This window comes from Penicillium citrinum (genome assembly GCF_028827155.1).
Source record: "Penicillium citrinum strain IBT 23319 chromosome Unknown utg000001l:1.0-4955037.0:1.0-4956770.0, whole genome shotgun sequence".
NCBI classification, from domain to species: domain Eukaryota; kingdom Fungi; phylum Ascomycota; class Eurotiomycetes; order Eurotiales; family Aspergillaceae; genus Penicillium; species Penicillium citrinum.
In genome coordinates, this window is record NW_026622686.1 from 2,615,043 (window position 1) to 2,640,457 (window position 25,415).

Here is a 25,415-nt window from a genome sequence, read left to right on the forward strand (position 1 = left end):
CTTTGTTTTCAGTTTACTATTGATGACCCTTGGAGCGACCGGCCGATATTGTTATGACTACCCATTCATTTCTTGTCATTGTTGAGGAAACAAATGTCCTCCACATCATCCTGAGCGATAACCCTTCATAGAAAAAGAAATTAAATAAATAAAAGTTCTAGATCAAGGCCCTTCTGTTGGAAACAGACCACTGTTGCATGCATGCATTATACAGGAGATGGAGAAGTTGGAATTATCCATAATTCCAACTTCTCCATCTTCCACCTAAATGCATACATATGTTACTACATACACTAGCACACGGGAATACTTTCAAAGACAGCGAAGCAATCACTCAAATAGGGATGGTGATGGAATAGTGTCTATTTGCTTTTGCTGCCCGAAAAGCCATAGTGCCAACCATCCCGCTCTTCAATATCAATCCTGCATCTTTCCGCGATATGAACAAAGAAATGAAAAAAAAGCCACGCTGTGTCCTGGGGACAACAACCCCCGGCATAGTACATCATGCATGAAGTGCCAGTGTTTGCAAACGAGCCAATAAGCATCCCAGTATATACTACCTTGAGTAATGAACTAGTGTATTTGCACGAGGAAAACAGGCCAAAAATCCTTATCGGCCCTAGACCAGGTGTGGGTTGATTCAGACACTATACTATATGGTGCATATGAGCGACATAAAATACGGGAATTGCTGGTTTTGATGCCAATGTCCATACTCCATACTAATGCGGATGGATGGCTAGATGCAAGTCCCCCGAGCAAGTAATGGGGACTTTTTCACTTTCATTTCATTTTTTTTTTCATTTTATTTTCTCTCTGGTAATGGAGTAGATCTCTTTACGAAGCGAAGTCCGTGCCGTCCGGGCTGGATTCCGTACCGACTACCCTACCTCCATATGTTTGTACATCCTTCAGATCGTTTTAAGAGATTGTATCAACCAAGCGATCATTGCTAATTCTCACGAGAAGAAGGATGTATCGCTCGCCACCGAATCATCGAACTTCCTCCTGGGGTTTGATACCGACGAGGCTGCCGAGTAAGGGGCCCCTGTCAGCAAGCAGCAAGCCTCCGACTCTATTCTCGGAGTAGCCTAGCAAGTCTAGACGGGGCGATGGTCCTCATCCATTTAGTCGATCTACCGACTTTAGTTCACTCTGAAGCCCCCAAGCTTGGTCGAAGAGGGTCGAGGCACAAGGTCAATTGGGGAATCGGAGACCAGTCAAAGCTTCCGGATAGCTATACGGAGTTAGGGGGAATGATAAAAGACGGGTCAAAAGGTAATTATGGTGTGCATACGTACGTACGTTGCAACGAGGAAGGGGGGAATATGGAGGAGCACGACCCGGTGCACTGACCGGTGCTAAATTATTCAGGAGATGAATCATTTGTCGATGACGACGACGCTGAGTGGCTGTTAGTGCGAAGGGAAATTATGGCAAGCTCCATCTTTCGGGGGGAATGCGTCTCCCCGTCATGGTTCGTGGAGGCTAAGGACTCCGATGGAAGTTAATTGCATCCGATAGGATTAGTTTCGAGTAAAAAAGAGGGGATGGTAGAGGAGACATTTTGGGGTTGGACATTGTAAAATTGGATCTGTCAGGTTTAGCACGTTGTGTCCCTGCTAGTGCGTGTGGACCGTGTGTCCCTGCTTTTCTCTTGCTGTGTGTATGCAAACCTTTGCATACTTGGAAGTATATGTGCGTGTGTGTTTCTTTGATTTCTTACTCGATACCAAAATTTGGATCGACGAGAACCTGTCAAAAGTACTGTGCTGCAGTTTTGCTTTTTTTTCCTGCTCACGTTTTCCTTTTTTTGGTGCTATCATTTTAGTTTCTTTGCTGAAGGATCTGCGTGCAGCAGGATTGACATGCTGCAATCTGCGCAACCAGGGCAAGATGATCAAGAATACAGACCGTACTGTATTTATTTTGACGGAGCATCCATGGCTTTGGTTCTGTATGTACAGTGTACGGAGTGCACATAGTGTACGGGATGGTTGAAGTATAGAGTAATCCACCTCCATACATGCGGGAGGGTCTAGTATAGAAGCCGGTTCATACGAATCCATGGTTGAAGAAGAGGGGGGGGCAACAAGCGGTGAATCGTCGGTCTCGTTAACGATCAAAAGGATGTCCAGGTGGATTTTTATTGAATTGAACTCAAGGGAGTGTCGGGATAATGTACAGTACATATGATGAGGGAACTTGTGTACATTATCTGATCAACTCCACCACATTTTGCCATGCTCGCGACCAACGCACGATGATCGCTCGTTCTAAGATAGGATAGCTTTGGCTTTGGCTTGGGGAAGTTCATCCTCTCAAAGAAATCAAAGGGACCACAGCGGAGTCTTACGGGGACCAAGTGGAGCAGCGCCCGCAAATCGCCGATCTCGATAGTCCAAGTCTCGAGGGGGCACGATCTGGTCCGTCCGCAGGTGGCAGATCGGCAGGATGGACTACCTGCAGACCAAGTTCAACTCGCTAAGATGCTCTAGTCAGTATACTTCCGATACCCGAGATGATACCTGAAAGGTCCCCACTGAATACCGCTTCTCCGATTATATACATCTCATCTGAGCATGTACAGGTACAGATACAGGTACAGTACTACAGTAAGTGACTATCTATACCAAGGGCTTTTAATTACATGTAACAACATGTCGTCTATCAGGTGACTGCACCGGCACCGATCCCTTCTCGTGGTCTTGTTGCATTGCATTGCAGCAAGCAACTTCCCCCAGGCACCGTGTCTGCATCCCGATTCTTTAGGCCTATCAGCCAGGATAGTAGTGTACTACTTAGCTTCATTCTTTGCTAGCATACTAGACTCCCTTTCAAACTCACTAGAATGAGCAACCCTTCACTACCACATTATGTCATTGAGAATATACAATTTTTGAATGTAGTAAGGCTGGTTCATCCTTTGGTCTCCACTCGATCGACAAAGCGCGGTCCGGACGAAGGTGCATTCAAACTATCCAAGCCCCAGATACTTACGGCGTAGGCGTGTGCTGCCCGTTGAAAGCTCATGTCGATCGGTACCTGACTCGAACCTGACCATCCTAGAGCATCCACACCGTGGTGCTGTCCCGATACGCTTGTGTTCTTGTGTTCCCTCACAGGCTCGCACAACGCGGTCGAGGAAATCCTCAAGTGGGAACCGCCGAAGAAGCAATAATTGGAATTTCTACCCATCCATAGGATGCTGGTGATTTTGATCCTGACCAGTCTAGCCTTCTTTCTTCTTCTGCTCCGAGGTAAGACCCAGTCGCATTGTGGATGCAGCCACCCCCTCATGGCTTGCCCTAAACCCTCCCGTTAAAACTGGATAGAAGGAAGAGACTGGAGAGATCATCCGAGATTTCTCCCTCTCCTCTCTTAGGAAATGGCGTCAGCCCATACTCCGCTGATTTGATGCGATTGTATTCTCGACCAGCTTCACTCTTGGACAGGAAGGGATTAGCGGTGGATTCAATTCCTTCATTCTCTGCCTTTTATCCTTTCGTTTCGTTTGCCTTATTCTGCCGATATCCACCATCATGACTGGCGCAAATATCATAGAAAGCCCCATTCGACATATGTATGTACATAGGAGTTACATTTGCGATTTAGAAAAAACCCGGCAACATGCAGGATGATTGGTCCTGTTATCGAATCATTGATTTACCCAGGACCGACACGATGATTCGCAGATTCCCCTGGCCATCATAACTGATGATGACACAGAATTTGTCAGACCTCTTCTTCTATTCTCAACTAAGCATGACCACTCTACCATCAATTTCGATTGCATATGTTCGAGAATATGAAAAGGAAACGATCAGGCCGATTTGACAGTCACAATGCCTCGTGGTGAGGTCGAACAAGCGGGGAGACTGCATGTGATCCTTTTACTTCGCTCGTAGCATGGAAGTAAGCGACCTAGACAGTGTCCAAATGGACGTTTTTAACCCCGGATGATATGAGGACCTCTATAGAAATGAACCTGAATTACGGAATATTACCGACATATGATTTTAGCTTATAGATGTGTGTATTGATGCAGTACTCCATACCTACAAACCAGAGATATCTTACATAGAGGATACGACAACAATTCAAGACTCCATGTTCAATTCACGGCTCTCGCTTTCTTACTCTCTCTTTCACTCCTCATAATATCCTCTCCACATCGTTCCATGGGACGCCTTGGAAAGATCCGTGCAGACTTGCGAGACCGTTCTTTGACACTCTTGTTTACATACTGAAGGTTTCCGGGCCGGCGAGGACCGCTGTGGGTCATCTGGTGGAGTACAGAATCAAAAAAACGAGGACTGAGCAGTAAGCGCCTAAGCACCATCGCATCATGGAGTTCCCCCCTCTGGGTCTAAGCCCCCCCTCCCGATTCTGCCCTGTGATAGGGCCGAGGCCTGCAACTTAGTTCGGCCCTTGTATCGACTTCGTATTGATCGCAGGCAAATGGTCGCGGGGGATTCGCTCGAGTTGAGAGGATCCATGCAGCTCCTCATTTGCCTATTAGCCGTGTCATCTTTCGAGGATGTTTAATGCGTTCGAATCCTGGCAGAAAACGAGAGTGATCGGCGCTGTCCTTCAGCGATCCTCATGCTGAATCCGGCAATGGTCCCTAGGCAAAGGGATTTGCTCGTGGGTTGTGCCCCAACCCCCCCAACCCAACCCCATCTATCCTTTTTACGGCTGGTCTTACTTTCAAGGAATCTCCAGTCATGAAAGAGATCGCCTTTTTGCACATTTCATTCGTACTTCCTGCTAACCTTCCTCTTCGTTCAAGTCTGTCCGGCTTTCTCTACACTTTCTCGTCTTGCGCACCGTGCCCTCATCAACGACATCACATGGAGTGGGCTAGAACCTATTGTTCTAGTGCATAGCCCTTCATCAAGGTCATGACATGACTCTTAGGCCACTTCAATTTCAACCGTTGGACCTCCATCTGGGAAAGTGGGCGGGATGAAACGATAGTCAGCACTGCCGCAATCGCCTTGCCCTTGTCCACGCCCACATATGGTCCACATTGATCGTCCTAGTCTGCACTATGTGCGCAGCGGATGTCATGCGGCCTTTAGGTTCAGCGGTTTATCGATCCGCTATCCGGCCCCCAGCAAATCATCACGGATATCTGCCCGTCGATAGAACCTCGTCTGCTCCCCGCGGATGATCTGCTGTGCCTCCATGGTCCGATTAGCTCTCTTATCTGGCCGTGCAATTTCATGAAATGAGGCCGCGTCCACAAACAATCACCACTCATGCTAATAGATTCGTAGTGAGGCATATTCTCCAATTTTATAGGTCAAGGTGTGGAAAAACTAACTAGTATACGACGGACGCCCCGAGGAGGTCCGGCCCCAGACAGTTCCAGGGAACCTCGAGAAATAGAGGGTCTTCTTACTCCGTACAAGCGATGGAGAGGTTGCTGAGTATGCAATGTCGTATTCAATAGAAGCAGAGATTGGGTATTTGGTGTATCCTAGCCTTAACCCAGGACTACGCTAAATCCCGGCCGAGTCGAAAAAGGAAGGGGGTTGGGAGGGAATCAAGATCAAACCGACTTACTTCATAATAGATTCCATGGATAGTAGATATAAAAATTGAAACCGACCACACCTTATACATACACTGAAATATGCCTCATCTATGTAAAGACATACATACTTCCCGCGTATACTTGGTAGAGAAGAGAACAGCCCTTTCAAGTTCTGCTCTTTGACAATACCATTCCATGTAATACACAAACGGGCCTACCGATTGGGCCTAACGGACCTGAGCAGATGCAACCCCTGCGCAGCCAATATATCTCTCCAATGGGCATTGGACCAACCACATATCGTTTCTTCCTCCGTTTTGACAGGAATTTTTTTTTTTTTATAAAAAATTCCTTTTTATTATTTGCTTTTCCAGGAATCTTAAATAGGATGGGATGTACTGAAATATTATATTTCACAAACCCTAAAGAGGTAAAATAAAATAAAATCAAACACTGTAGCCCTCCTTTTCCCTGTCCAAGCAAAAATGAAAATAAAAATTAAAAAGAAGAAATAATAAAAATACATTTTTTTTGCATCGCATTTGGACAGCCATTTCTTTCACAGTGACCAATCAAGCCCTCGTTCGGCTGGATTCCTCTCGGAGCAAGAAGGTTATCACTTTTCTCCGGACTGTCCCTTTCTCGTGCCAGTTGAAATCGAGATTCAACTTGGTCTTTCAATCCATGCGATTTTTTTTTTGGAGATCTGCAGTTTCGGTGGCCCCGATTTTCCTTTTAACTCCGTCCGTTGCCTTACCCGCACTTCGCATCTTTTATCTTCCTCTACCTCTTGTATACTCGTTCGGCGAATACTTAGCTGCATTCCGGCTACTTCGCTCAAGCATTTGGGATAATATCTCTTCAGCTCCGCTTTGGTAGACGATTTCCCCTCTCCCTCGCTTGTGGAAACGGTCTGCATCTAGCTAAAATAGCTCACACAACATTGCCAACAATTCTATACAACTTGAGATCGCGTGGTGTGGAACATGCATAGTCCCTCATTGTCTCACATCTAGAATTGTCGCATTGTTTCCATCCCCGGGGAAAAAACGGATTGTTTTTGATTTTCCACTGTGAGGAAGTATTCATTGTCTCTTTGTCCCTACTTGGGCCTATCAGCTCTGGGGCAAACCCGCCCCCAATCGATACATTCTCGTCACTATGGAAGACCCAACTATGAAAACGGAACCTCATCATGACCCAGATCGTGAATTTACGCATTCGCCCTGGGTTGAACTGGGTCATTTCACTTCTCCTCAACATTCTCCGCCAATGCCTGAATATAGTGGTTTCGACTATGGTCATTCAACGCTGATGGCCGTGGATTCGTACGGCATGTCAATACCGCCGCCATATGCATCACTGCCGCTGCCCATGCCATCGCATTCGTGGCCTAGCATGCTAACTACCCAATCACCATTCCACGAAAGCTTGCCTCCGGTTCCGGCTCCAAGTTCTGTTTCCCCTTCTGTTCCCGCTCCTCCAGGTCGAAAGGCTTCGACGAGTAGTTCAACCCCACGCAGGACCTTGACCGACGAGGACCGTCGTCGAATGTGTCTATACCACGAGGAGCATAAAACGGCTAAACAGACTGATATAGGAGGTAAGTCCCGTACTTAATACAATCTATCATTCTGATCTATAAAAGTGGATCCGGGCTAACTATTGTTGTGTGTAGCATTATTTGGCGTGGAGAGAAGGTAATTTGAACCCTTGTCGCATGACCAGATTGATTGTTTCCTGTTCTTTTTTTTTCCTAACATACTAACATATTGTATGTATATAGTACTGTCTCAAAAGTCCTGCGTCAGAAGGAAAAATATCTCAATCCTGATGATGGAAACCGTTCGCCCATCAAGCGGCCAAAGGGCAGAGTCCCTGATATCGAGAAAGCCTTATCCAACTGGGCCAGAAACTACCAAAGACAAGGATTCAAATTGAACGATGAGATGATCAAGGAGAAAGCTCGATTTTTCGCCATAACTTGTGGATGTCCGCCAGAAGGAAAGGAAAAGGTACTTACCAAGGCATGGCTCGATAAATTCAAACAAAAGAACAGCCTTCTCGGCGCAAAGTCTCGCAAAGGATCTGGTAATCGCAGTGGCTCAAACAGTCCAAGTCGCATCAATACCGACTTGGCAAGCGATTCTACTCTACACAGTCCGAATGGTCATTCACCATTGTCGCCTACTCATGGACTTGGATCACCATTGTCTCCCGCCAGCCAAGACGGCGTCAAGCGAGAACAGATCGATGGATTGCCCGAGTTGGCTGGTGGTTATCAACACGGCCAGTCTCACAGTACTACATCCCTGGACACGACCTCAACAGCAATGACAAGCCCAACATCGACACTGGTTTCAGACTCCCCATTTACTCCAACAAGTCAATCCCGTCTTCCATCATCCGGAGGAAACAACTCTCGTCCACGCAGCCAGACTTTTCCGCTTGTCCCCATAGACCCAACTTTGCTGACAGCAGATGAGTCGATGGATCCAAAGTGTACCAAGGGAGGTGGCACTCAGCAAGTATTGTCTATGGGTATCTTCGAGTCCCCTCTTGAATTGGGAGATGAAACAGGCCGAAATGCTATCAAAGGAGTCGATCCTACGAAGGTGATTAAGCGCAACCGCAGCAACCCCGAAATCAAGACCAAGTCGATGCAACCCCCGTCTTCGCTGCCAACACCCAAGACTCCCGTCGTTTCGCCAATTAGTGCTCCTGGGTCTCCAACCCAAGATGAAGCGCGACGTGCTTTAGAGCTAGTCATGAACTACTTCCAGCATCAACCATCTGGCTTGGCTGCCCAAGAGTATGTCACGATTGGAAAACTCATGGAGCGCCTTGACCTGGCTAAGGCTCAACACAATCCACTCCTGGGTGGCTTGGCCCGGATTGATGAGCACGACGATGTACCTTGCGTTACGAAGAAGCGAAGTATTCACAATATTGGATGAGCAACTGGAAGCTCAAGCCTCCCTTCGCCTTTAAGCGCGGCGCTCATCTATTCTCTCAATTTCTTGTTTCGCAATTTGTTTTCTTTCTCTCTTTACATATGCATCTATTGACTTCCATGATTCCCCCACCCATCTCATTTGTTCATTTTATGCCGAGCGATTTTATCGCTTGCTTCGTTTCACGCATTGTGCTTTTTTCTACTTCTTTTCCGCATTCATGCTGCATTGTTCTGTACGATCCAATCTACGCACATCTACTCATCCGGGCAAAAGAAACAAGATTTGTTAAGCAACAGATATACACAACCTGAGGGCGACCTCAATTGCCTTCGACCGGGGTCTTGTTCGGCGCTGGTACCTGCTTTTTATCTCTATTTACAGTTCTGTCTTGCCATTTTTTTAACGTTTTGATGCATTATACGCTTCCTTTTCAAGGCCATCATCACCATATCCTATCTGGGATATTGAAATTGCGGTACACATGGTTTCATTGGATTTGGAACCTTGGAAGAGGAGGAAGATGATACCTTCAGGAACGATCACGGAGTTCAACTTTGGCCTTTGTTCTAATTTGTTCGGTTTGGGTTATGATTTTCATATACTTCTCTTTTCTCTTTGCTTCTTTCTTGGATCTTTCTCTATTATCCCCCAATGCAGCCATATGTCCTTCATACCCCATTTCCCATACTACCCGCAATACCGATTGCTGATTTTATTATATCCCTTTCACTTTGATTTTCGACATGTCAAGTTTCTTACTTTTCTTGCACTCTTTTCTTTCTGGGATTTCTTCTTTCTTCTCTCTAAACTGGCCCGCTCGCGCGGAAAGATCATAATACGCTGGGTTCCTCCATATACCACGAGGCCAGCTTCCCATCCACTACTAGTATTGGATTAATCCTGTCTTTTTCTATTATACTCGTTCAATCATCTCCAAAATCCATCTTTACAACATGTCTATCTTTCCCTAGTCATTCCATCTTTAACGACAGCGTCCGGGATTTGATATTCGAAACCATTACACTATACCCCAAAGCCCCTGAATGTGCTACATGTTTCTCGCTAATTAAACCATAAAATGACTCAAAAGTGATGTCTCTAGCCTTGATAGGAATGGATTATATGTAAGATTGGCGTAACCTTCATTAAAAGTATACCACAAGGTTTCCCTTATGCAGGAACAGTCAACATGTAATTAGAACCTAGAAACCACCAGGAACCAGAGCAACTCCTCGATCCGCCATCAAATCTAGGACACTCCGTTCCGAGAGCTCCGGTAAGATCTTAGACAGGACAGTTTCTAGGATCGAATAAATCAAATGTTTGTTACAGTACTCGTCGGCAAACAAATCAAGAAGATCTTCCTCGATAGTCTCTAGAAGATACAGACTTTCAGGATCTAGTCCTTCCTGCACAAGATCCGGTTGGTCAGCAGTCGAACCTTCATTGAGGGACTTTTCGCAAGTTGATTTGGAATTTGAAGGCGTAGAAGCTGCTCGAGACAACGGTGACGTCGTCTCAACCCCCCTGAGACAATCGAGAATGGACCCCACAACTCTCATCTGATGATGCGAGTGCGGGTTTCCCGGTAGCAGTGAGCGACGACGAGTAGCTATTGGCGATGCTGAAGACAACTCCACTTCCAGAGGAATATGGAGCAGCGAAAAAGGTTCGTGCGACGATGGGCGGGATCACAGCGAGGAGGCTAGCTGCACATCGCCGCTTGATAGCGGCGATCTCCGAATTAGGGTGTGATATGTCTTGCTTTTTCTCCGAACCCGTTATTGGCGCACTGTTTGAAGGAACTTTGGTTGCATCGATTGCCGGAGTAGGAGATTTAGTAGTTAAGGCCATTGGTGGTGCCGGTGATAATGCTCGGGATGGATGATCGCTGGCATCTTGACCATTGTCCACCGCGAGTTTATCACGTTTGACATTACCATTGCTTTCATTTTGACTTAACTGAGAAGCTTTGCCTTCCTGGGGAAGCACGGGTGACGAATTCGCCGCCGTTGCTAGGACTTCACCTCCAGCGGAAGACTGCACGGATGCTTGCGCAGCCGGAGCGGTCCCTCTAGCGTTTACAACAGACACACCTGAAGATTGTGGCCGGGCATTGGCTGGAAAGAGAGCCGTTCTTGTCGCAAGGAGAAGGTTGGGCAACAAAGTGGGGGTCAGGACGTACTCCTCAATGGTTTCTCGGAGGAATCTGTGGAGTCAGTAAAGCATCTTTAAAAAACACAACATTACAAGATAACATCGGAAGAGCCGTGCAGCGAAGAGCAAAACAGAAGCAATGATGAAAATCCCTCGCGATGAATGATGGTGCTAGGGATCTCGAAGTAGCGTCATGCGCCCGGGGAGTATTTTTTCCCGTTTGAAGTGCCCTGTGCGAGAAGAGCTTCATCCTTCCGCCCTTTTAGGGCGATTGCGAAGTGGGGGAGGCGGAGCCCGATCGGCCCCGTGGAATATGAGGAGCTTGGGCCAATCCTAGCTGTAACAGGGCCTCCACGAAGGACCTCCACGAACCAGGGATATATCTTATGGAGTAGGTGGTGAGGCGGGCTGAACTGCACCTCTCCTCTCCTAGTATACCCAACCTTTTCGTACCTCTTTTTTCTCTCCGCGATAAATGCCAATACAAAAACGGGATCTCTCCGGGGCATATGCGCCAACCTCGGTCGCAATACAGATTTGAAACCTCATGGACGAGGATTTCTCTGATTGGATGCCTGATGGGAAAATCACTAGCTTCGGCCAAGAAGTCTTTCTTCATGCAAGTGCCCAAAGAGGAATGGGTCATTCGACGCCGCAGGGGATCGGCATCAGACGATTTCTGTCCATGCGCCATTTGGATTCCCCTCCTTTAATGCTTCATGGTGCATTTGCTGAGGTTGAACGTGGTTCGGCAGCCAGAAAACTCTGTTTCTCTTTTTGCTTTTTTCATTTCATTTCATTTCTTTCTTTCCGATTTGCTTTTTGGAGTGGGCTGCATTTCTTTTCCCTCTTAGCGGCATGGGCTGTCAACATCAAATCGGATGTCGAGAAAATCCCAAATTCTGGCTTGAGTTTCCCCATAAGCGATTCCCCCGGTCCTCCTGTCATTCACAAAAAAGAGAGGGATTGTGTAGGGAATTAAAGGGAACACGGCACGGAAAGGGCCGGGCCCTGGCGCTATCACACCGAGAGCAGAAAAATGAGACGCAGGAAGGAAGAGGATCCTTGTTCGTAAATCGTACGTCGCTCGGACCAAGTTGAGGCGGCCAATCTGATGTCGAATCCCGCGGTTTTGTATGACCGTAATAGCAGTACCGCCAAGAAGACACACCGTAAGGTGACCATACACATTCGCCGAAAATACGGTAATCAAACGTGGAGATCAAGTGATCGATGCAGTATGCGAGCAAGACGCTTTGCCATCCCACCATGATTTGCACAGAGTCACACTTGACTCTCTCGTAGATCGCAGTTCGGAGATCGCATCGCACCGTTTCCCCACTGCTGAAGGTTCATGCGGTCTTATGGGAGGCTCGAGCCCTAGGGGGCGTACATGGGAAACAGGGCAAATACTCCGGGCATGTGCAGCCATAGCACGCCAAAATATTATAATAGAAGTGAAATGTAGAGATAGACTCACCTGTCAAGGACACCATCTGTGTCACCCAACCTACCCGGTCCCGCAACAATAAAATGTTGGGTAAGTGCTAATAAGCCGGTCAGCCATGGCATTCGTTGAGAGATGCCAAGCAGCCGTGAAGTCATGGATAACATTCGGTAATCAAGAACCGGGCGCTTGCACGCGACGCTGTCTGACGACGACCCAGTACCCTCCTTCCGAGTCTCTGGCGTTGCAGCAGGAAATGAAACACCAGCTCCGTGCGAGGCCCTTGGGCTTGGAGAGGATGCTACACGGAAGAGACCTGTCGTAATGAAACGCAAGGCAACGTAAAGAAGGTAAATATTTTGAAGGACACTCCATATCCAGGTTGTTATTGGCGACTGTATCGAAGGCTGGGAATCAATTGTGTCGTCTTGGTTGTGTAGTAGACCAAATCGTTCCAGTCGACTGGTGGTCATGTGTTCCGACGGACCAGGACCTTGTCCAGCCTGCCGTTTTTGGACCGAAGTAATCAATTTGGTGGTTGTCTCCCAGAAGAACCTGCCTTCACAGATACGACCAGCCACTTCTTTGCCCAATATCAAATCCGCCACTACGTCACCTACTAGGGTACGAAGGCTGCTGTTTTCGAGATCTTCTGTAGGCAACAACAACGCCAAAGTGCCATTGACGAGGAGTCGCCTGTAGATAGCTTCATTCTCACTTTGCTCGCCAATAGTGTCTGGGTCTGTTGGATCCGGAACAGGCGACAGGCCAGGATGAGGATTCAGTTGATGGTAAAGAGCACGATGTGACGTTGGAAGCCCCGAGAGGTACGACTGTTGCTTTGCTTGTCTGTAAGCTAAAAACAAAGGCGACAGGTCAGTAAAGGCGCTTAGTGATGCAATTCAGCAGCAGTTGTTGCCACCATCTTGGGGAATATTTCAAGGATATTCAAAGACTTGGATTCTCACAAAGTATATGTGCCTCCACCAGTGCTGGGACTTCGTCTAAAATCAGCTGTGCAACATCGATCTGCCGAATTCTTTGTTCCAGAGCGCGAGTGCAATGCGCGATGACTTGCAAGACCTCATTGACAAGTGTCTGGTCAGGAGTGATTTTTGAGTACCAAGAGTATAGAAACTCTTTGATTATTATGGCTACTAATGCGTATACCTGACGATCAACGTCATTGGAACTCGTAAGGGGAGGCAGTAACTCTTCTGGAGACTGCGGAGAGGAAGTGCCATGACCGTTTGTTTGCGGACATAATACGCGTCGAATCAGGGCAAGAGTGGCTTTCTCGCTGGCAGGATCTATCAAATCCTCTTTCCCTGACGGCCGTTGTAATCGTAGTCGAGAAGAAGGTCGTGGAACGGGGGATTGGCCAGTTAAGGGGAGAGCAGTCGATCTGGAGCTGGAGGTGGTCGGACTGGCCTTCAGATGGGAAACTGGCTGTAAGCCGGGACGTAAAGGGTCAGACATGGCATTTCAAGAGATTTCACTTTCCCTAGATTCAATGCATATAAGACAACGGCGTGTAAGGGCATCAACCCTTCTCATCAACAATGAGGTTTCGTCGTTGTTGTCACCGCGAAGTTGGATGAGTTGTCTTCCAGATCGGGATATTAGGGCTTAGGGCTTAATTGATAAGGAGCTTATCGCAATGCGGGGAATCCCTCGGCCCGTTTGGGGTGTTTTGTCCAACGTGGATATCTCCTCAACTATCCCTTTGATTAAAATCATCAGAGTTCTGCTGGAATTTATTAAGATTGAACATGACTGTCGATACCAGCATAGATGAACGTACTCCAGTCTGGCTAGACTGTGATCCTGGTAAGTTGCAAGCACCTTATTATAGATATTCTTCGTTCTAGAGGCTGACCCATGAAAAGGACACGATGTAAGTGCATCATTTATGTGCCTGTCTGATTTATTCACTAATGGGAATAGGACGCTTTTGCGATACTACTTGCAGCGCATCATCCATTACTGAATCTTCTGGGAATCACCACGATTCATGGAAATGCCTCCCTTGAAAAAACTACCTACAACGCAGGTAGCATATTGCAAGCTATTGGGCGGCCAGAAGTCCCTGTCTATCCTGGAACTTGTAAACCATTCTCCCGTCCAGCTCTACATGCTCCTGATATTCATGGTGAGTGATCATGGCATATCACTATTACTACAAAAGGGAATATGTAAATACTGACACGTTTTTGCCGAAAGGCTATTCTGGGCTCGATGGTACCGATTTACTACCAAAGCCCTCTCAGCAACCAATTACAACCCTAAATCCGATCTTAGCCATGCGTAATGCGCTCCTCGCGCAACCTAAAGGTACTCCATGGGTTGTTGCAACAGGTACACTAACCAACGTGGCCTTGCTATTCGCAACATTCCCAGAGGTGGCTGAGCATATTCAAGGTCTTAGTATCATGGGTGGTGCCATCGGAGAAGGGTTCACTGATGCTCCCATGAGCAGACTGCCTGGAGAAAACTCTCGGATTGGGAATGTGACCCCTTGGGCTGAGTTCAATATCTATGTGAGTCTATACAAGTGCAGGTCTGCGTATGGGTAACCGATCGCATCTAACTCCTAGGACAGTGTGACCCTGAATCTGCCGAGTCGATCTTCAGTAATCCTATTGTTGCCCCGAAGACATCAATTGCTAGTCTGGATTTGACACACCAAGTACTGGCCTCAAAAGAAGTACAAACTCGCATTTTACACGGATCCAACGACCCTACTAAACCTCCGACAGTTCTTCGACAACTGTTTTATGATCTACTTGTTTTCTTTGCTGAGACATATGATAGAGCCTTTGGCCTGAATACAGGGCCTCCACTTCATGACCCTCTCGCAGTGGCATTTATATTATCAAATCTAAACCCTACGTTTGCCAAGAATTATCCCGATAAGATTCTGAACTTTGAGGACAAGGGAGGTGAGCGGTTTAATGTCAAGATAGTTACAGATGGTAACCATGGAAAAGATGTATCCGTGACTGGCCAGCTCGGACGGTCCATTGCCACGCCCGCTAATGGGCCTGGGGTCGCTATCCCTAGAGGCGTGGATCTTGATGCATTCTGGAACTTGATACTTCACTGTGTGCAGATAGCAGATGACTGCAACGCTAAGCGCTAGCCGTGAAAGCAGTGGCTGTCTTGGTAACATTCGGCGTGGATTAGACCATTTAGACTTTAAATACGAGTACAATTCAACAGACATTGATCATTTTTATAGAAGGGCTAGACAAATATCTAGCACTCAGCCGGAGTGGCGAGGCCAAATTCCTATTTGTTAATACAGTATATTCAAAGGTCTATAGCTTGATCTCTTACAGTTCGCTACTATGCATTTCTTTCAACGCCTTCTCACGCCATCACATAGCTTCTTACCACTCCCTGATGGCGCCATCAGGCCCGAAGAACTCCTTGGGTTGCCAGGGCTGTGTATTTTGAGCCACTTTTCGCACAATATCTTCATCAACTTCAATACCAAGACCCGGTGCGGTTAGGGCATCGACATAACCATCTTTCACGTCAAATACCTTGGGATCCTTCACATAGCTCGTAATATCATATTCTCCAGCTTCTGTGTTATAGTGGATACCTATACTCATCTCCTGGATAACAAAGTTGGGTGTTGAAAGATCGACCTGCATACAGGCCGCCAGGGCGATAGGCCCCAGGGGGCAGTGAGGTGCAATCGCAACGTCATATGTTTCTGCCATGGAGGCGATACGTCGCAGCTCAGAAATACCACCACAATGGCTGATATCAGGCTGGAGGACGTCAACGCTGCCGTCTTCCAAGAATCTCTTCACGTCCCATCGACTGAAAAGGCGTTCACCGAGAGCGATTGGGCAAGAGACTTGGTCTGAAAGCTGCTTTATACCCTCCGGGTGCTCGGAGAGCAGAGGCTCTTCCAGAAACAGGGGTTGGTGCGGCTCAAGGACCTTGGCCAATTGCTTCGCCATAGGCTTGTGAAGGCGGCCATGGAAGTCAAGAGCTGCATCCAGGCCAATTGCCTTGATTGCCTTGAGACGCTCGACGCAGGAGTCTAGGACACTTGGAGAGTCAAGCCAGTTGACATCCTCTGTTGCGTTCATTTTGATGGCCTTGAAGCCTTGTGCAAGGCGGGCCTTTCCGGCTGCCTCAACGTCGGATGGACGATCACCTCCAATCCAGGCATAAACAGACAGCTTATTGCGAACCTTTCCGCCGAGTAGTTGGTAAACAGGCACACCCAAGCGGCGGCCTTTGAGGTCCCAGAGGGCAATATCGATACCGGAGATAGCAGACATGAAGACAGGGCCGCCCCGGTAGAAACCCAGACGCCAGGCCATCTGCCAAATATGTTCAATATCACTGGAAGTTATTAATTAGCCTTGTCAGAGTCCAGCAAAAGGCAATCTTGAACTAAACATACTCTGCCTCATAACCTTCAAAGCGTTTGCAAAGGGCATTAAGCGTTCCCTCAACTGCCTCTGTATGACCCTCTAGAGTACTCTCGCCCCAACCATACTGTCCCTCTTCATCTGTGACTTTGACAAAAAGCCAGCGGGGTAATACTCGGAAGTATTCAATGCTCTTGATCTTGACCATCTTGTCCGGTTGGTGTTGGAAACAAGACTTGACAATGTGGTGTGAAGAAAGAACTAGGGGAACTGAAATGAGAGAAAATGAGTAAACCCGAGAAAAAGGTCGACGAGGGGCACAACAGCTTAGGTTTCAATCGGAGTTACTCCGTCGGGAATCGCGATGAACAAGCGGATTGCGGAACAACGTGGCTCGGGTCGGCTGTCACGGCCCCGCAATATTCAGGGTCTCGGAGTGGACCCCGACCCCGGAATCGGAGATCACGTTTTGTAGCTATACTTGCTATTATACAAGTCTACATATCAGATCAGCAGTATCGATGGGTGGTAGTAGCAATGCTGTACGTTCAGCCATTGAATACGTTGACATAGCTTCGATATGTAGCTAACTCTGGAAACCATGTATCATATCAACACATTCAATATCAAGCCATTCGACAGATGGCTGAACATTGAAGAGCTCAGTCATTAAGCCATCGTCCCAAATAGAAACCCGTTTCCTTGCAGATTCCTCGTTTTCGTGATAGTTTGAGCCGCCCGGCGCGAAGGTTGAAACCCCAGCCGGGACCATATCATCCTGTCCAGGGGTCGGTAGAGCGGTTTGTGTACTAATGTCTGTATTCGCACCAAGGGGGTCACGTCCTGGAACCGTAAGGACCTGTGCTTGATTCCCATCAGGATTGCAAATCAAGCGAGGATACCTGTCGGGGGGCATTTCATGTAGTTCAGCACAAAGCCCGATCAGCTCAGATAGAAGCTTGTGAAGATTCATTCCAATCGTGCACTGCTCCTTTAGTCTCGATATTGTAACTGTGACTTCTTCCAGCAACTTGAGATCATGAAGATTCGAAGTAGCGACAACGTTGCAGAAAATAACAAAAAATGGGGTGAGCGGGTAGAATAAAACGGTCCTGTGGGTTTTTTGCTTAATACATATACGGACAGTCGATGTGGAACCAGGATCATACCAGAAAAGATAATCTGGAGTAATGCTTGACTTGACTGGTATGTATTTTTGACATGCCTGCATTGAATGCAGGGCCTTTCGGGCATATTGTAAGCATTCCTCCCGCCTGGTGACATCCTGCAAAGAGTCCGAATCGAGACGAAGAACCGTAGTAGCTATTGAGAAAAACGTAAAATCGACCGTATCCCACTCAATAAGAACTGATGGCTCATGGGCATTGGGTTGACCTCGGAGCTGGAAAAAATTTAGCTTGGTTGTTAAAAATTATGGGCAGGTTCAATGCTACCTGATGAATTTCATTGCCGATAGATATGAGCTCCGCGTGAATATCCTTAAGCACATGATCCTTGGCTGGAAGTGTTTGTTGAGAGGGGTTGAGCATCAAAGACAAAGCGACATCCTGAACACGGGCCAATTTTACCAGCATCTTGACATGAACTGAAATTGGTTGGTTGATGTCGATGTGCACTAAGTCTGCTGGATTGAACGGTAGGTCTGGCAATGAAGATGGGCGAACGAGGAGCATACTAGATGTCTTGTCCATGTAGTAGCAATAATAAATACAGCGACGAATTTCGTTTGCTTCATTACTTGCAATGTTGAAATTGGTCATTTTGTGGTATCCGAGGGCCACAAGAGCGCGGGATGCCAGAGAGATAAGGAACCAGGACCTTGTTGTGTCCCCATGAAGCTGTACAACAGCCCCCTTTCGAAAAGTCAGCATCACTGTGCATCCGAATGGTCCTATATACATACTCCGGCAAGAAGAGCTTGCAACATTGAAATGCTTGGTGAGCGAGAGAAGTCGATTTTCCGAAGGCATTCTAAAGCAGCAGCAGCGTATTGCTTGCGAGACCGATCCAAGTAGTCGGACATGTGCTCAGACGGGCAGACTCGTAGCCATCGACTGGCATAAACGGTCGCTTTTGATAGTATGCATAGCTTGTAATGAAGTGCGATCTGTCCATGAACAGTGTCACTCATGATTGCCAAGGACATTCGCTCTATGGTCTGAGATGATAGATGGTCTGTCCATTGGAGACCCTCCATCTCCATTCTATTCGCACCTGTAAAACCCTAGGGTCAGTCTGGAACGCGCAATGCTGGGCCAGGAGAAGCATACCGTGTATCATCATGAAATATAGTTCGGGTGGAATCTTTTCCAGTACAAATTTATCCCGGTCTTCATCCTCGGCGTGATGCATTGGATGGTCTCCCTGATGAGACGCTGTCGCGAATGTTTTTACGATGGTTAGGGCATGTTCTAATGCTCGCGTTCGACTCGCGGACAGATTTGAATTCGAGTCTAGTTCTTGTTGGATCAAGGTCGTAGAGTTATTCGGATGCTCAGAATCATTGATCGGTCTTTCATGCGATCTTGACGCTCGGTGAAGAATATCCGACGGAGAAGAGGGACCAGATCCAATACGAGGGCCCTGTCCTCTCTCTTGGAGTCCATTCCTCAAAGGCCGAGCATCAGAAGTCCTGCTTGGCTGTTAGATTCAGCAACTATGCCAGCTCATTGGACGGCTATCAACTTACTCTATCTGCGCTTTGCGGCGAGATCGACGTCCTTTGATGCGTTGTCGAGTGCATGAAACTCCGATTAAAGCACATCTTTCACATTTCGCCTTTTTATCACATTTAATCTATTGAGGTGAAAAAATGAGATTCTGATGTTGTTTGAAATCTCCGAAGAGTAAGGGTTGTCTAAATACCTTTCTTGCATGACATAGATCACACTGTCAGAATTAGTAAAAAAGAAACGTATGCAAGTGACTCTCTATCTTCAAGACATACTGCTTGTAGTTTTTCTTCGGAGAATGGGGTCCCGTGTCGAAATTCCAAGGGCCGACGCATATTAGAACTCGAGTCGCCTTTCTCATACAGGGTCTCCTACACCCTTCCCGAGGAATGCCAGAGACCCGCTGATTGCCAGTGATCAGTAGGCACAACGCTTAATCATAGCTTGGGTTACATGATAGACCTATTTGACACTGTAGGCAGCCACTTACCCTGATGCAGCTAATTGATCAACAAATGAAGTAATACGACCGCGCTAGTGTCATCGAAAGACGGTGTGGACCGTTTTGGATTCCACTGGCCGAGGAGTTTGCGAGAGAAGAAGTTTCGGAATTTTCCATAAAAAGTAAGTACCGGAGAAGCCAATCACGAGTCCTTTTGACGTGAGATTTTCTCCGGTGACCCACTCAGATGTCAACTTGTATGCATGAATTTTGGCGTGATGGACGACATTTCTCAGGAGAATTTCCCTAGGAGATTTTATTGAGATTAGGTAGTCGAAAATCTCCTGGGTTTGGAAATGTGGGCGTTCGATTCTATGTATTGTATGCTCATCATAACTAAAAAAGGAGGATGAAGACCATATAGATATGTGATTTTTTCTCGGCAACAAGAGAAGAGATTTTGAGCTAGTTAAAGAGAAGCCAGACCGCTCAATACTAAAGCCCAATTATATCTGGTAAATGCTTAGAAACATCCTGATCCTGGCACAACATACATAGTAGAAGGTACCGTTCAGGATAAAGCTGATTGTTACTTGGGCATTGATGCGTAGAATCCGTTCCGAAAATCCGAGCCCGCAGGCCGACGGAGACTAATTGTCTGCATTTTGCTATCCACTCAAAGTCCCAGCGAATAGCTCATTTGCCAAGTGAATACCATCGCCCCGCAAACGGGTCTAGTTTTCCATGGCCAAACCTCCGAGTCATACCTTACAAATTTGTAGGTCTTTCCCGATATAGCTTGGCATGGAATCCACACATGCTCTACTGAATATAAAAGTTTTATCCCCCTAAGTCTATGTGTTTCGTGTTTACTGAAATCCCTTGCGACTATGTTTTGAGGCTCTTCCACGGTCTGGAGAGCCTCTATAACTGATATCATGGCTGTTCCACATACTTCAAAACACACCAGCTCAGCATCTTCAACAACCAGTGCATCGGGAGATTTTCAAAAATGGCATTTGGCATCGGCCATAGAAGAGTCTTATCAAAATGATATTCAAGCTGGCTATAATTCGCGAAAACTCGGCGTTACCTGGAACAACTTGACTGTCAAGGGAATTAGCGCCGAGGCGGCAGTCAATGAAAACACGCTATCCCAATTCAATGCTCTGGGGCGTCTAATTCGCCATCGAAAAGAAGAATCGCTCCAAACTATCCTCGACAAAACCCATGGCTGTGTCAAGCCTGGAGAGATGCTGCTCGTTCTGGGTCGTCCGGGCTCGGGATGTACTACATTGCTCAAAATGCTGTCAAATAAACGCGCCGGGTTTCACTCGATTGACGGTGATATCTCCTTTGGCAGCTTGAACCACGATGAAGCGAAGGGCTTTAGGGGACAAATAATTATGAATTCCGAAGAGGAAACTTTCTTTCCCACTCTAAAAGTCGGTCAGACAATGACTTGTGCTACACGGTCAAAAGTGCCATCTCATCTTCCCAACGGTGTATCATCTACGAAAGACCATTATACACAGACTACAGATTTCCTACTTGAGTCTCTCGGTATTCAGCACACAGCAGACACGAAAGTAGGAAATGAATATGTTCGCGGCGTCTCTGGTGGAGAAAGAAAACGAGTATCCATTCTTGAATGCTTAACATCTAGGGCATCTGTGTACTGTTGGGATAACAGCACCCGCGGCCTTGATGCAATCAACGCATTGGAGTGGGCCAAAGGAATCCGCGCTATGACTGATGTTTATGGCCTTTCCACTATTGTTACGCTTTACCAAGCGGGAAACGGCATTTTCGATCTATTCGACAAGGTCCTTGTACTGGATGAAGGAAAAGAGATATTTTATGGACCAAAAGATCAAGCAAAGTCTTTCATGGAGGATCTTGGGTTTTGCTGTGAGGATGGAGGAAACATTGCTGATTTCCTGACTGGCGTCACTGTACCAACTGAGCGTCGAATTCGCCCTGGTTATGAAGGCTCGTTCCCTCGAGATGCTGCTTCTATTCTTTCGCACTATGAAAAGTCGGAGATTTTCCGCTGTATGGTAACCGAATATGACTACCCAGCCACAGAGGAAGCTCGTCTCAACACAAAAAACTTCCAAGAGAATGTTTATCTGGAAAGATATTCCCGCAGCAGTCAATTCACAGTCAATCTTCTTTCCCAAATCTGGATATGTGTCATTCGCCAATACCAGATTATCCGTGGAGACATGACGACTTTCTTCATGAAACAGGGTGCAAACCTCATTCAGGCCCTAGTCGCAGGTTCTATGTACTACATGTCACCAAACGATTCCTCGGGAATTTTCCTCAAAGGTGGCGCACTCTTCTGGTCCGTCTTATACAACTGCATGACTATGATGTCCGAAGTCGTGGACTCATTTACCGGCCGACCCATCATCCTCAAACACAAATCATTCGCTTATATCCATCCATCAGCAATCTGCATCGCCCAGGTGTTCACTGACATTCCGATGGCCTTTCTACAAGTCACGGTATGGTCGCTCATTGTCTACTTCATGGTTGGCCTTTCTGTCGGCGCTTCTGAGTTCTTCACCTATTGGATCGTCCTTTTTGTCACGAACATGTGTTCATGCTCGCTTTTCCGCGCTATTGGTGCCGTTTTCAGCTCATTCAATGCCGCCTCTCAAATCTCTGGCTATGCGATTTCCATCATGGCTATGTATGCTGGGTACCAAATCCATCACACCCAGATGCACCCGTGGTTTGCATGGCTATATTGGTTGAATCCAATCGCATACGGATTCGAAGCCTTGATGGGAAATGAATTCCATTTGAAACATATGCAGTGTGTTGGTCCTAACCTGGTCCCACACGGAGATGGATATCCAACCAACGGTCAATTTGCCTCTTGTGCAGGAGTCGGGGGTGCGAGACAGGGTGCAACCTCACTGACTGGTGATGAGTATCTCGACTCCTTGTCATATAGTCACGCGCATGTATGGCGGAACTTTGGTATTCTCTGCGCATGGTGGGCTTTTTATCTCGGAATCAACATTATCGGAGCAATGCGCTGGCGAGATGCCTCTGATACCGGAGCTCAGCTTTTAATACCCCGCGAAAGACTCAAAACCCACCAGTCCAAGGCAGCTGTTGATGAAGAGTCCCAGCCCACCAAAGAATCGATGAAGTTGCAAGAAGGGAACGCGAACGGATCACCTGAAAGCTCAGTCACTCTTGAACAACAACTGATTCCTAATTCATCCGTTTTTACCTGGAAGAACTTGAACTACACCGTCAAAACTCCATCTGGCCCTCGTGTGTTGCTTGAAAACGTTCAGGGATGGGTTAAACCTGGAACATTGACAGCACTGATGGGCTCATCGGGAGCTGGGAAGACCACTTTACTGGATGTTTTGGCTCAGAGAAAGACAGAAGGAAAAATCGAGGGTTCAGTATTGGTTGATGGTCAGCCTCTGCCCATATCCTTCCAGCGTTCAACCGGCTATGTCGAACAGCTTGATGTCCATGAGCCGTATGCGACTGTTCGAGAAGCGCTAGAATTCTCAGCACTTCTGCGTCAGAGTCGTGATGTATCCCCTGAGCAAAAATTGCAATATGTTGATGTCATTATTGACTTGCTTGAGCTTCAAGATATCGCGAATACATTGATTGGAACTCCGGGATCGGGTTACGGGCTTAATATCGAACAAAGAAAAAGAGTGACCATCGGCGTGGAACTGGTCTCCAAACCAAAAATCCTCATTTTCCTTGATGAACCTACATCGGGTCTAGATGGCCAATCTGCATTCAATACTGTGAGGTTTTTGAGGAAGCTAGCAGATTCCGGACAAGCTGTGCTCGCCACCATTCACCAGCCATCGGCGCAGCTATTCGGACAGTTTGATCGATTGTTGCTGTTGCAAAAAGGCGGCAAAACAGCTTACTTTGGCGATATTGGAAAGTCCTGCCAGACAATCAATGATTATTTCGCTCACTATGGCGCTCATTGTCCACCAGGAGCCAATCCAGCAGAGCATATCATCGATGTCGTATCCGGTCATAGTTCTAGTCAGGATTGGAACAAAGTTTGGCTCAATTCAGTGGAATATCAAGCTGCTGTGGCCGAACTCGAAGATCTTTCGTCTATTGGAAAATCGATCACCCACACAAAGGAAGATACCTTCGAGTATGCTATGCCACTCTCGTTCCAAACCAAGGTCGTTCTTCATCGGATGAACCTGGCTGTCTTCCGGAATACTGGCTATATCAATAACAAACTTCTGCTCCATATCGGACTGGGTCTATTCAATGGATTTACGTATTGGCAAATCGGTGATTCAGTTGGCGATCTCCAGCTAAAACTCTTCACCGTTTTCGTTTGGATGTTCGTCGCCCCCGGTGTCATCAATCAACTCCAGCCACTCTTCATCGAAAGACGAAATATCTATGACGCCCGTGAGAAGAAATCTCGAATCTACTCATGGCAAGCATTTGTCACAGCGTTGATCATCTCGGAGATGCCATATCTTTGTGTATGTGCCATACTCTACTTTTTCTGCTGGTATTTCACCGTTGGATTCTCGAGTGCGCCAAGCAAGGCAGGTCCCGGCTTTTTCGTCGTTTTAGTATATGAATTTTTCTATACTGGACTCGGTCAATTCATTGCAGCTTATTCCCCGGATGCAGTGGGGGCTGCTCTTGTCAATCCATTGATCATTGGAATCATGGTGTCATTCAACGGCATTCTGGTGCCATATGACCAACTCATTGCGTTTTGGAAGTACTGGATGTATTGGCTCAACCCACTGACTTACATGGTTGGAAGCATGCTCACGTTTACCATTTTTGACGCTGAGGTCACTTGCACCGAGGCAGAACTAGCGATTTTTGATCCTCCTTCTGGTAAGACATGCATGGAGTATCTGAATGCCTACCTCGACAGTTCGGGCGCCAACTTGCTCAACCCAGCCGCTGAATCAGGATGTCGGGTTTGTCAATATACAAGAGGTAGTGATTACCTCCGCACTATCAATCTCAATGATTGGTATTATGGGTGGAGAGATGCTGCAATCTTTGTGATTTTCGTTCTCAGTTCTTATGGACTTGTGTATCTGCTGATGAAATTGAGGACCAAATCATCGAAGAAGGCAGAATAGAGAGTTTGAGGTCTGGCGGTGCCTGGTAGTGCCTGGCAGAGCCCTCAAATGATCTCGAATCTTAATTTCATTATAGGTTGTGATTGATCATACTGCATTCCAGCGTTGAACATAGTGCTAGCGTTTTTAGAGTGAACATTCATAGAAGCGTGACTGCATAACTGCATATAAAAAGTTCTGTTTGGCTATTCTTCATCAGCTTCGACTTCTTTGAGCAAACCACTGTAAAACCAGCTACCTAACTAGTTTTTACATAGGTATGTATCTTGAAGTATATACTATACTTCAGGTTCTTTCCCTGGAGTAGTCACTGGTAGGCCGGGGTGTGTTATTATACGGTTATAGTAGAGATTCTCTGCACCGCAGAATATATTTACACCACCACCTTTTATATATTTCTAATAAGATATTCCTCAATGTAAAGCATCACTCCTCCATCTCCAGACCATAAATCTACCCTTCCACTCCTTATTATTCTCATAATTATCCAATATCAAATCCCTAATTCTCCCCGACTTTCCCGGCGGAAGGGAAGACGCCCGTTAGAACGTCTCATTGGGTGAACTCCACATATTCCCTTCGGGGGGAAACGAACTTCATCTTGAATCTTCATGGGAAAAGATAGGAGTAGTTGTGGAT

At 46.9% G+C, this 25,415-nt stretch overlaps 6 protein-coding genes across 6 annotated transcripts; 3 read left to right on the forward strand and 3 right to left on the reverse strand.

Annotated features, from left to right (window-relative positions):
- Window positions 1–6,706: 6,706 nt before the first annotated feature.
- On the forward strand, window positions 6,707–8,502 carry N7469_000980 (DNA binding HTH domain Psq-type; the record flags this gene model as incomplete). Its single annotated transcript, XM_056639900.1, has 3 exons — window positions 6,707–7,148; window positions 7,224–7,245; window positions 7,332–8,502. 3 exons carry the CDS (start codon window positions 6,707–6,709, stop codon window positions 8,500–8,502), a joined length of 1,635 nt encoding a protein of 544 aa, XP_056505657.1.
- A 1,202-nt stretch (window positions 8,503–9,704) lies between these two features.
- On the reverse strand, window positions 9,705–13,585 carry N7469_000981 (PXA domain-containing protein; the record flags this gene model as incomplete). Its single annotated transcript, XM_056639901.1, has 4 exons — window positions 9,705–9,994; window positions 10,056–10,711; window positions 12,140–12,962; window positions 13,075–13,585. The coding sequence occupies 4 exons, from the start codon at window positions 13,583–13,585 to the stop codon at window positions 9,705–9,707; spliced, it is 2,280 nt and encodes a 759-aa protein (XP_056505658.1).
- A 311-nt stretch (window positions 13,586–13,896) lies between these two features.
- On the forward strand, window positions 13,897–15,248 carry N7469_000982 (uridine-cytidine N-ribohydrolase; the record flags this gene model as incomplete). Its single annotated transcript, XM_056639902.1, has 5 exons — window positions 13,897–13,936; window positions 13,996–14,003; window positions 14,054–14,258; window positions 14,330–14,646; window positions 14,709–15,248. Coding segments are annotated over 5 exons (1,110 nt in total), but the record flags the coding sequence as incomplete, so codon positions are not given.
- A 250-nt stretch (window positions 15,249–15,498) lies between these two features.
- On the reverse strand, window positions 15,499–16,711 carry N7469_000983 (mandelate racemase/muconate lactonizing enzyme family protein; the record flags this gene model as incomplete). The annotated part of the gene is made up of 2 exons (XM_056639903.1): window positions 15,499–16,474; window positions 16,536–16,711. The coding sequence occupies 2 exons, from the start codon at window positions 16,709–16,711 to the stop codon at window positions 15,499–15,501; spliced, it is 1,152 nt and encodes a 383-aa protein (XP_056505660.1).
- Window positions 16,712–17,089: 378 nt separating this feature from the next.
- N7469_000984 (fungal specific transcription factor domain-containing protein) lies at window positions 17,090–19,531 on the reverse strand (the record flags this gene model as incomplete). The annotated part of the gene is made up of 6 exons (XM_056639904.1): window positions 17,090–17,905; window positions 17,958–18,377; window positions 18,428–18,738; window positions 18,795–19,156; window positions 19,214–19,320; window positions 19,472–19,531. The coding sequence occupies 6 exons, from the start codon at window positions 19,529–19,531 to the stop codon at window positions 17,090–17,092; spliced, it is 2,076 nt and encodes a 691-aa protein (XP_056505661.1).
- A 1,045-nt stretch (window positions 19,532–20,576) lies between these two features.
- Window positions 20,577–24,776, forward strand: N7469_000985 (uncharacterized protein; the record flags this gene model as incomplete). The annotated part of the gene is made up of 1 exon (XM_056639905.1): window positions 20,577–24,776. The coding sequence occupies one exon, from the start codon at window positions 20,577–20,579 to the stop codon at window positions 24,774–24,776; it is 4,200 nt and encodes a 1,399-aa protein (XP_056505662.1).
- Between the last annotated feature and the right edge of the window lie 639 nt (window positions 24,777–25,415).